Source organism: Mixophyes fleayi, chromosome 6, assembly GCF_038048845.1.
Source record: "Mixophyes fleayi isolate aMixFle1 chromosome 6, aMixFle1.hap1, whole genome shotgun sequence".
Lineage (NCBI taxonomy): Eukaryota > Metazoa > Chordata > Amphibia > Anura > Limnodynastidae > Mixophyes > Mixophyes fleayi.
The window spans coordinates 170,593,652-170,607,385 of NC_134407.1; the positions used below are offsets into that span (position 1 = coordinate 170,593,652).

Below are 13,734 nucleotides of genomic sequence, written 5' to 3' on the forward strand. Positions count from 1 at the left end.
TGCTCATTGTCTTCTCCTCCCTACCCTTCACTCCCTAGCTCTTCACAAAACAGCTCTCTCCTAGTATGCCTCCTACCACTCTAGCCGCACTTTTAGCATCTTTGCTTCCGACTCTTCCTCTTTCTATTGGAGTCCCCAAGGCTCTGTCCTTGACCCTCTGCTCTTATCTCTTTACACTACCTCTCTCATTGAACTTATGCATTTGTCCTTAAATACTACCTCTATGCTGATTACTCGCAATCTATCTTTTATCTCAAGACCTCTCTCCCACCTTCCTAACCCAGGTATCTAGCTGCCTCTAGACTGTAAATACCTGGATGTCACAGTGCTTCCTCAGACTCAACATCTCCAAATCTGAGCTCACCATCTTTCCTCCTGCCAATGTTGCTTTTCCTCCAAAAATCTCCCTCATGGTTGACAGCATGACTCTCTCTCCTGTCACCCAATCCCACTGCCTTGGAGTCACCCTTGACTCTGCCCTCAGCTTTACCCCTCATATCCAGTCCCTCACCAAATCCTGCCACATCCTCCTTCATAACATTCTGAAAATGTGTCCCTTCCTCTTTTAGGAAGCAAACAAAATCCTGGTCCATTCACTCATCATTTTTTAAATCCATACAGAATGCTGCTCATCTTTCTCCTCCTCCGCTATTTCTCTGCGTAAATCCCTTCATTTGCTCCCTATCCATTTCAGAATTCAAGCTCCTTAACCTTACTTCCAAAGCCCTTACCAACACTTCTCCCTCTTCTCTGACCTTGTCTTGAGGTACATACCTACCAAGCCACTCCGCTCTGCTTCTGACCTCCACCTCAATTCACCTCTCCTTACTTCCTCCTATGCTCGCCTCCAAGACCTGCAGTACTGCCCCCATTCTTTGGAACTCCTTACCCTACTTCACTCAATTCTCCCCCCAACCTTCAGTCCTTCAAATGATCAATCAAAACTCACCTTTTCAAGCTCACATACCCTACCACCACCTGACCATCTTATCAATCACCTCCTCTTTTTTGCCTGCCATCTCCATTTTCTCCCAGTTACTCTTGCTGTCTTTCACCACCTCTCCCATTAGAATGTAAGCTTTTGTGGGCAAGGTCTTCTTTACATATTGTCCGATGTCTGTCTGTCTACTGTCTGACTCCCTTGTACTTCCTGTTATATCTTTTGCTGCACTCTGTGTGATTCCCCATAACATTACACACACTCATCTGAGCTACTTATGTGTATTACCTGATATATTTGTTACTTGCTTCTGTATCTGGTGCTACAGAATCTGTGACACCTTATAAATAAATAATAAGAAGAAAGAAAGGCATTCAATTATTTTTAATTCAATTCATGAATCTGCCATCATAACTTATTGTGGATTTGAATGCCACAACCTGACCAACCTAAAGGCTCATACACACTGGTGTGTTTTACATATGGTTTACTAGCATGTTAGCTTAAGTAAAATACCTTTGTAACCCCTGGAGCCAGGGCCTACTAGGGAGAGTAAGGGAGTAGTAGGCCACAGCCTCAGGTCCTGAAAAGCAACCCGGGAACCACAACCTGCAAGGAGACAGAGGATGTCATTATAACACACCAAAAATCAGAGGTTTGGAGCCAAAATTACAGGAAAAGAAGATGTCAGGGAGGAGGAGGAATGGACACAGTCTAGTATGCAGCCATAGCCTGAGAAGTCATCTGTACAAGAGTCCGGATGTCTGCTGAGCCTGCAAAAGGAAGGGAAACACACAGAAAGTTTGTCTGCCACCTATTTAGAAGCCCTGAATCCACTCCATCCAAAGAAGCAGAGAAACTTGACAGAACTTGGTCACTTGAGCAGCTGGAAAATACAGAATACATAGACTGTGTCAGTACTGTGAATGTGCCATCAGTACCCATAGTAGAGAATCTTTGCTACTTTTAGAGACAGTGAGAGAGTACCTAGTCTAATAGAGCAAGTTTCCATAGCAACAGACAGACAGAGTCCCTACACATAACAGACAAGTTTACAGGACTAGGAGGCGATTGGTCTACCAGACAAGGCTGCAAGATTAGTAGAACTAATTACAAAACATTTTAGACATGCTAATGTCTGATATAGCCAAATGATAAATTGCAAGGAATCCTGTACAAGCTGTGAGAGAGGCAGAGAGAACTCAGGTCCTGCAAAAATGAAGAACAAGAGCCATATACTAGCACAGTGTAAAAGAGAAATCAGGACACCAGCACAGAGGAAAGGAAATATCTCAGACACACCCCAGAGATCCAGGGAGAATCAAGAAGTATTACAGTTGTTTGCTGCCTGTCTTGCTTCTTTTCCATTATTACAGGTTCCTACTGCTGATATTGCTGTTGTTCAATTCATCCTCGAGTGCAAAGGACACTTATTACAGCCTATGATTTCAGGGAGGGACCGGGGCAGGGAAGAGGCGGTTGCTCGTAATCAATGTACAATATTAGGGTGCCATTCTCGAGCACACACAGCGTCTGATTCAAGCTCTGGACATCTCAAAAGCACTTGTTTCTCAGCCGTATCTCTTGCTCCAGCTACATTTCTAGTGTATCTGCCAATTATTAGTGACGATGGCTGTGTATGCCTGTTAGAACATGTATTTGCAATCAGGAGCAACTGCAAAAATGTATTTCCTGTACATTAGGCATTAAGAACATTCTAATAAATGTATTTAGAAAAAATAAAAAAGTAAAAAACTTTTTTTTATATTTTAATATTTTTTTATTAATGACTAGAATGAATTGAATAGTTTTTAAAATTTTCTGTGCATACTTTTGTGACTTTATATTGCACATATATATTGGATGCATCCTGCAGTGTCCTGTCTAGTAGAGCAGAGCAGACCTAGACTCGTATTCATCCCCACGCGAGGCTTCACATCTGCTCAGGGGCAGGTTGGGCCAGGCAGCAGGCCGGTCAGAAAAAGTCTATTTTGAGCCGATGGAGCGACTAGTCCAAGTCTCTATTACTTCGGGACCAACCACCTTCCATAGTGGCTGCGGATCTTTTTGATCCATCCCCCCTCCCTGTCCTTTGTGTGGTCTATCAGTGAGAGCCCCGTGTCACATGAGAAGCGCACCACGTGACAGGTGGTGTCCCATGTGTGAAGTGCAGCAGATCGTGCATGCGGTTGGAACAAGGTAAGTGTGGGGGGGATGTTAATATAATGTGTGTCTTATCTTTATATAGTCTGTGAGTGTTATGTTAATATAGTGTGTGTATATGGGCAGTATTTTAATATAGAGTGTGAGTGTGGGCAGTATGTTAATATAGAGTGTGTGGGCAGTATGTTAAAATTGACAAGTATTGGTTTTAACAAAGTTTGCTGCTTCAGTGTTTTAGACCTTTTTATCAGATGTTGATATGGTATACTGAAGTAATATTACAAGCATTTCATAAGTGTCAAAGGCTTTTATTGACAATTACATTAAGTTTATGCAAAGAGTCAATATTTGCAGTGTTGACCCTTCTTTTTGAAAACCTCTGTAATTCACTCTGGCATGCTGTCAATTAACTTCTGGGCCACATACAGACTGATGGCCTCCCATTGTTGCCTAATCAATGCTTTGAGTTTGTGGGTGTTTTGTTTGTCCATCTGCCTCTTGAGGATTGACCACAAGTTCTTAATGGGATTAAGGTCTGGGGAGTTCCCCGGCCATGAACTCAAAATCTCGATGTTTTGATGCCCGAGGCACTTAGTTATAACTTTTGCCTTATGGCAAGGTGCTCCATCATGCTGGAAAAGGCATTGTTAGTCACCAAATTATTCTTGGATGATTGGGAGAAGTTGCTCTTGCAGGTTGTTTTGGTACCATTCTTTATTCATGGCTGTGTTATTAGGCAAAATTGTGAGTGAGCCCAATCCCTTGACTGAGAAGCAACCCCATATGAATGGTCTCAAGATGCTTTACTGTTGGCATGATACAGAACTGATGGCAGCGCTCACCTTTTCTTCTCCGGACAAGCGTTTTTCCAGGTGCCCCAAACAATCTGAAAGGGGATTGATCAGAGAAAATGACTTTACCCCAGTCCTCACAGTCCAATCCCTTTACCTTTTGCAGTATATCAGTCTGTCCCTGATGTTTTTCCTGGAGAGAAGTGGCTTCTTTTCTGGCCTTCTTGACACCAGACCATCCTCCAAAAGTCTTCGCTTTGCTATGCGTGCAGATGCACTCACAACAGCCTGCTGCCATTCCTGAACAAGCTCTGCACTGGTGGCCTTCTTCACATCTATTTAACCTCTCTCCTTGAAGTTCTTTATAATCCGATAAATGGTTGATTTAGGTGCAATCTTACTAGCAGCAATATTCTTGCCTGTGAAGGCAAAGTGATCTCCAGCCTTGTCCTCATCAACATTCTCACCTGTGTTAACGAGAGAATCACTGACCTGATGTCAGGTGGTTCTTTTGTGCCAGGGCTGAAATGCAGTGGAAATGTTGTTTTTCGGATAAAGTTCATTGTCATGGCAAAGAGGGACTTGGAAATTAATTGCAATTCATCTGATCACTCTTCATGACATTCTGGAGTATATGCAAATTGCTATCATAAAAACTGAGGCAGCAGACTTTGTGAAAAACAATATTTGAGCTATTCTCAAAACCTTTGGCCATGATTGTACTTTCACTCAATAGGAAACCAGTTCTTTATGTAGTGCAATACTTAATATCAGTAAATTATGTTTACAGTAAACACCGATGATCATTACAACGCTGCAGAACCAGGAGAATGCTGGGAGTAATTCTTTCTTAAACCAGAGAGTCTTTCGGTTTTAGAGTCTAAATGCTCTATTCCCTATGCTGCAGCCACAGCTTCAATTCACAAACAGTTAATTATTTTAGGTCTCGTTTCTCTGTTCTCAGTTACTTCAAGTTAGTCCGAGTTTCTGAGTGCTGTCAATGAGGCACTGCTGCTCTGCACTGCTGTAATACGTCTAAGTGATTCTGATAGTTTCCTTCTTAATATTTTAATAATTATGTTGCTTGAATATTGTGAATCTATTACAGGAGTCTTATCAGAACATGCTTGTACCATGTTTTTTGACAGTTTAAAACTGCTGCACATCACTGATGGTTTACTGCTGCAAAACGCTGCATTTATTACATTTGCTAGGATTATAATAACAAGATATATTGTATATGGGATCAACTATAAAGTCTACTCAATGGGCCTAATTCATTAAGGCAAAAAAATTAGTAAGTTTTCTCCTGGACAAAACCATGTTACAATGCAATGGGGGCAAATTAGTTAATTATTTTGCACATAAGATAAATACTGGCTATTTTTTCATGTAGCACACAAATACTTGTTCTGCACACTGAAATTTAAAGTTGATCTAGAACATGCCTTATCCAACTATAAATTTGCAATCACATTTTAATTTTGCCTCCCCCCTCCAATGCAACATGGTTTTGCCAAGGTGCAAAGTTACTTATTTTTTTTTTTGGGCTTTTCTTTCCTTAATAAATCAGGCCCAATATGTTTCATGACCAACCTAGACAAAAATAGACACAATAAAAATGATTTGATACCTTAGATTTGGGTGGAGTACGAGTTTGCAAATTAATTCATTCCAACAGGAGATTGAGCAACATGATTCGGAAAGGTTGGACGTTATACAGCTGCCGTATACTCCAATTGCCTCTTTAATAGCATAAATGTAACTGTCGCCATTTGAATTGACGTCAATGTCAGTGTCGGTATGCACACTTGTCTGGATTGTTGCTTGTTAGTCTTTTATGAAGTCTGTATTTGCGGCATGTCATAATTACACCGTTCGCTATCTTCATGTCGTTCAATCCCCTATTCAAATTAAGTAATTCGCAAAATGGACTACCACCGCTGGATTTACATTGAGTCACATGCTGAGTGATTAATAATACAAATATCGCAGCTCTAGATAATAATTATATAAGAGATACATTTCAACCATTTGTAATTGTTAGATTAACCCTTAATGGTGGGGTCTGAATTAATATAATATCCAGATAATCCAGAAGTAATCCCTATGTCTCTGTTATAAAATCATCATACCCTGTCACAATCATTACCTTTGGTCACATTACACCATGGAAATTGACATAAATTAAATTAAATCAAAATTTTCCTGCTGTATTTGCTCATTATATTTACTATAGTTTAAATACTAAAATACCTGGTTTGGATAAGTAATACCTTAGAGTAACCATTATAAAATTGCTCAGGTACAACCAATTACCTACCAGAACACACAACAAGCTAATTGGCCACCACCTGCCATCAGTTGTAGTGGTTTTGATTTCTTTAGAATAAAACCAGCTGTTCCTAGAGGATTCTTCTACTAGTAGTGCATGATAAGGCAAAGAACTCACCACAGTTGAAAAGGTGCTTTCAAAAGGGCTTCGGCATAAAATTGTGAAAAGGCACAAGTTAGGAGAAGAATACAAAAATATTTCAACATTTCTTACTCTCCCGCTGAGTACTGTTCTAAGCATTATTAACAAGTGGAAAGCATATGGTACCACCAACACCTTGCTTTCAAACTGGGTGACAGAGCCAGGAGGATATTGATCAGGGGAGCTGCCAAGAGTCCAATGGCAACTATGAAGGACTGAGATTGGTCAGTCTGTGCATGTGACAACTATCTCACAAGCTTTACATAAAGCTGCCCTGTATGGCAGGGTGGCAATAAAGACATTTCTTCTGAAAAAGTGTCATACTCAATCTCATTTGCGCTTTGCAAAAAAATACTTGAAAGATTCTGATGCCATGTGGCAATAGGATGTATGGTCAGATGAAGCCAAGATACTTTTTGGACTGAACTCCAAGCTCTATGTTTGGCTCAAACCAAACACCCAAAACACACCATACCTACTGTGAAGCTTGTTGGTGGCAACATTATGTTGTGGGGTTGTTTCTCTTCCGCAGGGACTAGGCGATTGGACAAACTTGAAGGGAAGATGGATGCTGCCAAATACATCCAAATTCTTGAGGACAATCTGCAGCCCTCTGCTAGACAGCTGAATGTGGGCAGGTGGTTCACCTTTCAGCACAACCCTAAACATGCTGCCAAGAAAGCAACGCAGTGGATTAAGGATAGGAAGGTGAATGTCCTTGACTGGCCAAGTCAAAGCACTGAACTAAATCTGTAGATGAATTTGGAGAGAACAGTCTATAGCAGCTCATAAAGAAATGCATAATGTCAGACATATTCAAACAGACTCATTGCAGTAATTCCAGCAAAAGGTAAGTCTGCAAAGTATTAAATCAGGGAATTCATCACTTTTCCAACCCTTTTATTCTAGTTATTTACTTTTTATTAAGTTTCAGAACTTTGTCTTTTTTTCCTTTAGTTGAGTGTTGGAAGGCGAAATGTTTAAATAAACCTGGAAAAAGTTAAATTTATTTATTTCAATTCCCATGGTGTAATGTGACAAAAGGTAATGATTTTGACAGGGTATGATGATTTTCTATAGGCATTGTATATGGAGAATCAGCCCCAGCACTAGGGAGCACAGTTTTTCAAGAAACCTCAGATAATAGATACCCAGAAGGAAAACTGTAATAGATCTCCAGCAGGAATTCATTCAAAATAATAAAACATGTATTAGAGCTTCCTTTATCAATAACAACAGTTAAACCCAATATTCTTTGTTAAGTAGAGACAGTCCCTATCTAACAACTGAATATTATTAAATATAAAATAGTTAATATTACGTATTAGATTATAACAAATATCTCTCATGATAAGGAACTAATTTTTAAACTGTGTTGTCTATAAGATTAATCATTTGTATATTTCATTAACCTTTATACGAAGAGCTTATCAGACAATATAAATATTTGAATAACTCAATCTCAATCATTGAGTAATACCTATAATTCAGCTTTATTAGCATATTCCTAATACATACTAAATCTTACTTCTCTGGAACGACCAGCCCCCCTTCTCTGGAACGACCTCCCTTGTTCCATCCGTCTCTCTCCTACTCTGTGCTCCTTCAAACGTGCACTTAAAACTCACCTCTTCCTCAAAGCCTACCAACCATCTACTTAACCCCCATCTCCTCCCTTTGCTCCTCCTCTCTTCTCTCCTCTTGCCTCAACTGGCTCCTCTTGTGCCTGGTCTGTTTACCCTCCCTTAGGATGTAAGCTCGTATGAGCAGGGCCCCCTCCCCTCCTATCTCCATACCTGTTCTTCCGCTCTGTTTTTACTGCATATGACTAGCCGGAGTTTCTGAAGTATTGGTACTTTTTGTTCATTGTTCTGTATGGTTTCACCCTGTATAGTCTACTGTTAGTACTGTGTGCGGCGCTGCGGATACCTTGTGGCGCCTAACAAATAAATGATAATAATAATAAAAATCAGTGTCAAACTGAAATAGTTATCAAAGTGTTCCATCACTAGCTCATTTGATTTTAAATGTTTTTAATATTTCACTTTTCAAACACACACATTATTTTAAAGGTATCTAATAGTGGTTATTTTTTATTGCGTCTTGTAAAAGATCAATTTGTATGTGGTATTGTGCACACTGGGATACATGATGCATCATTTTACTTTTTATTGTTACAAATTAATTTGTCAGGATAAAAAAATATGAAAACTACTCCAATTTGCAAAATTGGAATGTCCCTCCCTTTTCCTAGTAACTATTTCCTGAAAAATTAATGGTACCCTCTATATTGCAACCTATCTTCCTATGAACCCTTATCTCTAATTCAAATTCATACATGTCTAGCTGGCAAAATGATATATCTGATGGAGGATTCAACACTTCGTCGGTGGATAGAATACTTCCCAAAGGTCCCGAAGTGTACATGTTTATTGTTCCATAAGTTTTTCTTGATTTTTTTGTGTTGTGTAATATAAAGGTATCTTTTTCAAACCATCAACAAACTTCCTTATAAATTGCCAATGTATTGTTTTGCTTTACAGGAAAGGTAAAAGATATAACTTTTTTGTTGCAAATATTTACACCATTATAAAAGGCCTCTTTCCTCCTTTACATATTCTGGTGTCTATATATAAATAAGAAAAAGCCCCTGGATTCATTGAAAACAGTAGTTTTGCCAGATTAAGGGAAGCTTCCCCATGTAAAATAAAGTATTTATTTTAAAAAAGTTATTTTTAATTTTTTTCAATTTTTTACATTTTTTAAAAAATTGAATGTGGAACTGGAAGCCCAAGTCTGAACTGCAGTTCATGTGCACATGAGCGAGCCAACATGCTGGTTCAATCATACGCAGAAGGACCCTGCACTTTCCTGGTGGGTGGAAATATTCCTCTTATTGCTGCCAGACAGAATTGCCAGAAAGCGAAGTATCGCTCAGCTGCCCCAGTGACCTTTTATTGTTATAATTGTCTATTAGATTTTTTTATAGCTGTGACAAGTAGTGAAAGGAAATCTTTCGTAAAACAAGGTCTCAATAAATAGACCCCTCTCTTTGTTTGCACTTAGCTGCTTTGTAGATCAATCTAACAGGTGTTATTGGTTAAATAAATGTAAAGTCCATATTAATAAGTTAAATGTTTAAGAATGAGAATATACTATCAGCAGGGTTCTGATTTGTTAAAGGTCACAAAATGCACACAACAGTTTATTCGCAATGGGGCCTATTTTAAAGCTTGCACCACACTGAGAACAACACAATGTATTGCATACAGAACTATTCACCAAGCTTTCTGTCACACGCCGCTCTCCCACGGCTGCCACCCGGTAACCTGAGCATCATTCATTCCTCATTCCCTGCTTCTTTCCGGCTGGCAGCCGGGCAATCGACTCTGCACATGCGCAGGTAATCATCTCACCTGTGTTCACCTGTCCCGCTCATCCAATGGTTACCTCTCATTTATAAGGCTCCTCCCAACTCTTCTTAGTGCTGGTTCTTCTCGTCAGACTCCTGGCCTGGAAGCAGCTAATGCACTCTGCTGCGTATCACCTATTACCTGCTCCACTCGTTAGTGGTAACTCCTGCAGATCATCGCTGCCGTCTCTTCAAGCATGTTGCTGCAATCACCTACTATCTGCTCCACTCGTTAGTGGTAACTCCTGCAGTTCATCGCTGTCATCTCTCCAAGCATGCTGCTGCAATCACCTACTACCTACTCCACTCGTTAGTGGTAACTACTGCAGTTCATTGCTGTCATCTCTCCAACCTGCTACTGCAATCACCTACTACCTGCTCCACTCGTTAGTGGTAACTCCTGCAGATCATCGATATCATCTCTCTAAGTGTATTGCTGCAACTCACCTATTACCTGCTCCACTCGTCAGTGGTAACCACTGCAGATCATCGCTATCATCTCTCCAACCTGCTACTGCAAATCACCTACTACCTGCTCCAATCGTTAGTGGTCACTACTGCAGATTATCGCTATCATTTCTCCAAGTGTGTTGCTGCAAATCATCTATTATCTCTCTGTGGACTATCGCTGAGCGTCACTGAGTACTCCTACTCATTTGTGGCTATCTAGTGCCTACATTCTTCTCCGTACTCGGTTTTCTATTACTGCTCACTGGGAACTCCCCTAGAGGGCCGCGACCTGCAGGGTGGAAGCTGCCAAGCCCAAATTCCCTTGCGGGAACCTCTGTTGAAAACCTTCCACTTTGTTAGATTCCACGCCTCTGGGTGAAGTACTACCAATCCCAGGCAGAACAGAAGGATCCCACTCATCCTAGTGAGTACTGACACTTTTCCTTCCTTGAGGCTTGGTTGCTTCAGCTGCTCAGATTCTTCATCTTAATAGAGTCACTTTCTAAGGATTACAGTCACTGACCGTTCTCTGGTCTTTTACTCTAGGCATGTCACAATGGCTCAAATCTGTCTCATCTCACACTTTGAGCTGTCCAACAAAGCAGTGGCTGCAGTTTGTAGGCTTAATTATACACAGCTCCTTAGTCATGAGATATTGCATAAACAAGTACAGAGGCTGTGAGTGCAGCCTGGGTGCCGTGAGTGGGGTAGTGAAGTCAGCTTAAACAGAACTTCCAGAGTACAAGCATCGGGCTGCCACCAAATGAGTGTCCAGATTACCAAAGATCATTTTATGAATGACTGTATGTGCTCTTGTGTGCCCGTCATAAACCAATGTGTTTCCTCCTGCTACCTATGAAATTCTCCTGTTCGCCTATTGTTCCTGATTTGTGGGCTGTGTCACTGGGCCACTTGCATTTTTAATCATTTAAAATATTCATAATAGGCTGCAGAGTCCAGTACTGCCCCCCAGGCTAAAGTTTTCCAGCCCTCCTGTCTGGATCAGGCATTAAAAATATTTTAAATGGAAGTTCTACAGTTGTGGATACTTCAAACTACTGCAACTTTAAAATGTCATTAGCCAGTAAATCATTTAAGAGATGTCACATGTGCTACAATGTCATTTGAATTTATATATTTGAAGCATAATTGGTGTAATCTCAGATGGAAAGTCAATGTTTTAATTAATGGCTCATGTAAATGATATAGTTTCACTCACTAATTAAAACTATAAGATACAGTCTGACCACAAATAGACTCACAACTTATTTAACTTATTTGTAAAAAATAAAAGTGTTGTGTTAGCAATCATGCTTGTAAGTTATAAGCAGTCATGCTAGATGGACATGAAAGTTTTGTACAATAGCTATAACTTTTGTTGATTACAGTGTGTGGGTTATACATACCCCAAAAAATAACCTTGATGCATATCCTTGCTTTGTCCTTCAAATTCATTAAACCACATATTTAACATAAATAAATATTGAGACCATTAATGCCTTTTGCACTTGCTAATATTATTGACTTATGTATAGGCTTATAGATTGTAAATCCCATAAGGGTAAATGGTTCTCCTTATAACCTATCAAAGTACATAGTGCAGAGTATAATTAAAGGTGTTACTAAAAATTGATGTACATAAATCCATTCATATCTAATGTAACTCCGATCAGAAGAAATTAATTCATAATAACATTATTTTTAGCACAAAATGGGTTTATTAGTTATTACAGCTTAATACTGGTATACAAATGCACCAATACTTAATAAACATATGCTACAGCTCTTTTTTTAGCATACTGTAGTGACAATAAATAATAGAATAAACCTCTTTCTTTCAGGGTATATAGCAGTGATGCCTACTACATGGAACCATAAAACCTTTCTTGCTGTCACAATGATAACTGTTATGCTGATAAGTTTTATGGTGCATCGTTTCACAGAGGTATGCGATAATATCCTTTTTTTCCCCTCAAACTTCAGTGTGGTAGGTCTTTTGTCACTAACTTTAAAAATTCTCTTATCAGCTCTTTAACTTAATTCAGGTGGTGTGTGATGCTAATGTAATGGATAGAACATACCCTCTCATTTAGCCTTCCTTACATAAGGCCCCAGTCATTACCTGCACTATGCAGCCAATCCAACTAAGAGAACAGAGTTGTCTACCCAAATGGACAGGTGGTTAAAACAGGTAGTAAAAATGTCTGCACTATGTAGCCTATGTAATGTTTGAGTGGACAGGAGCCACAGCAGATCTAATAATGAGCCACAAACACTGTACACTCACAGTCGCGTACATGGCAGTGTCACGGGCACTAGGAGTCTTTACCCAGGGATCACCAGGTGGTAGGCTTACCAGAGCAATGTAGATGGTAATAGGGTACTCTGGTAGCTGGGTGATCACGGAACAGGAAATAGTAGATGATGAGATGCTCAGGAAAGTCTATGACTAGCAGCACTGGTAATATGGAGGTAATAATCTACGAAGAACTGTATGGACAAAGGACACGTGAAGGTAGTCAGTGGTCTGCGGTAGCAAGTTGTACCACTGCTATAGTGAGGAGGAATGTCCAACAGAACAAGGAGGTGATGAGAGTCAGCGGTCTGCGGATAGCAAGTTGTACCGCTGTCTGAGTGAAGGAATGGAATCCAAGTGGAGGTATCCGGGTAGTCAGTGGTCTGCGGTGGCAAGTTGTACCACTGCTATGTGAGAGGATACTGGAACAGGTGATACAGGAAACAGGGATCAGTGGTCTGACATCAGCAAGTTGTATATATGTGAGGAGATGCACGGGGAGAGACTGCAACACAGGATATACACAGGCACCTTATACACGATCCACAGTAACATGCACAATATATATAACTGACTGAACAGGTCTGCAAATATAGAAAGTCTCTTGAAGTAGTCCAGCACAAGTTAACACAGTCAATGATGGCAATAGACTCAGCGGATAGCAGACTCCAGAGGAGAACCAACACAGTCCAGCAAGATATGCAATACACCAGCACAGTCAATGAGAAGTATGCATACCGTGGTTCAGAAGCAGGCAGTCAGATAGGAGTGCAGCGATACCTGAGCGGCAGGAGGCCGGCTGGATGAGAAGTCCCTGGATAGATGAGGCAGCGGTCTAGTAGGTGCAGCGCACAGGTAAGTAGACCAACAGGGACACGAATCCACAGGAATCAGTAACACGTGGAACTGGACTCATGGAGGACCCAGGAGAATGGAGATGATCCAGCAGAGGAGTAGTTGATGAGATACGAATCCAATGCTGACAGGAGGGTAGAGACCAGCGGGACACGTGAAGGCGTGGAGAGCGGATCAGCAGTAGATGGACGATAGCGCGGTCAGCAGCAGCAGGACTCTGCGAGTACACGGAGGTAACCAGTAGCAACCAATAGGTGTCAGTAGCGATGGAACACGGGAGAGCAGAGTAGACCAGGAGCTGTTGATCACGGAGAGTAGCGGATGGCAATGAGAGCAGCAGTCTCGAGGAAA

General features: G+C 40.6%; 1 protein-coding gene across 5 annotated transcripts in view; it reads left to right on the forward strand.

Annotated features, from left to right (window-relative positions):
- LOC142094742 (NXPE family member 4-like) overlaps positions 1-13,734 on the forward strand; it is a 48,981-nt gene that overhangs the window by 10,233 nt on the left and 25,014 nt on the right. For 4 of the 5 annotated variants that reach the window (XM_075177177.1, XM_075177178.1, XM_075177176.1 and 1 more), the window contains exon 2: positions 12,074-12,177. The exons of the other annotated variant lie outside the window; for it this stretch is intronic. In XM_075177177.1, the coding sequence (XP_075033278.1) occupies positions 12,088-12,177 (90 nt within the window). In that variant the 5' untranslated portion in view covers positions 12,074-12,087. The remainder of the gene's footprint in view (positions 1-12,073; positions 12,178-13,734) is intronic. 5 annotated transcript variants of the gene reach the window in all.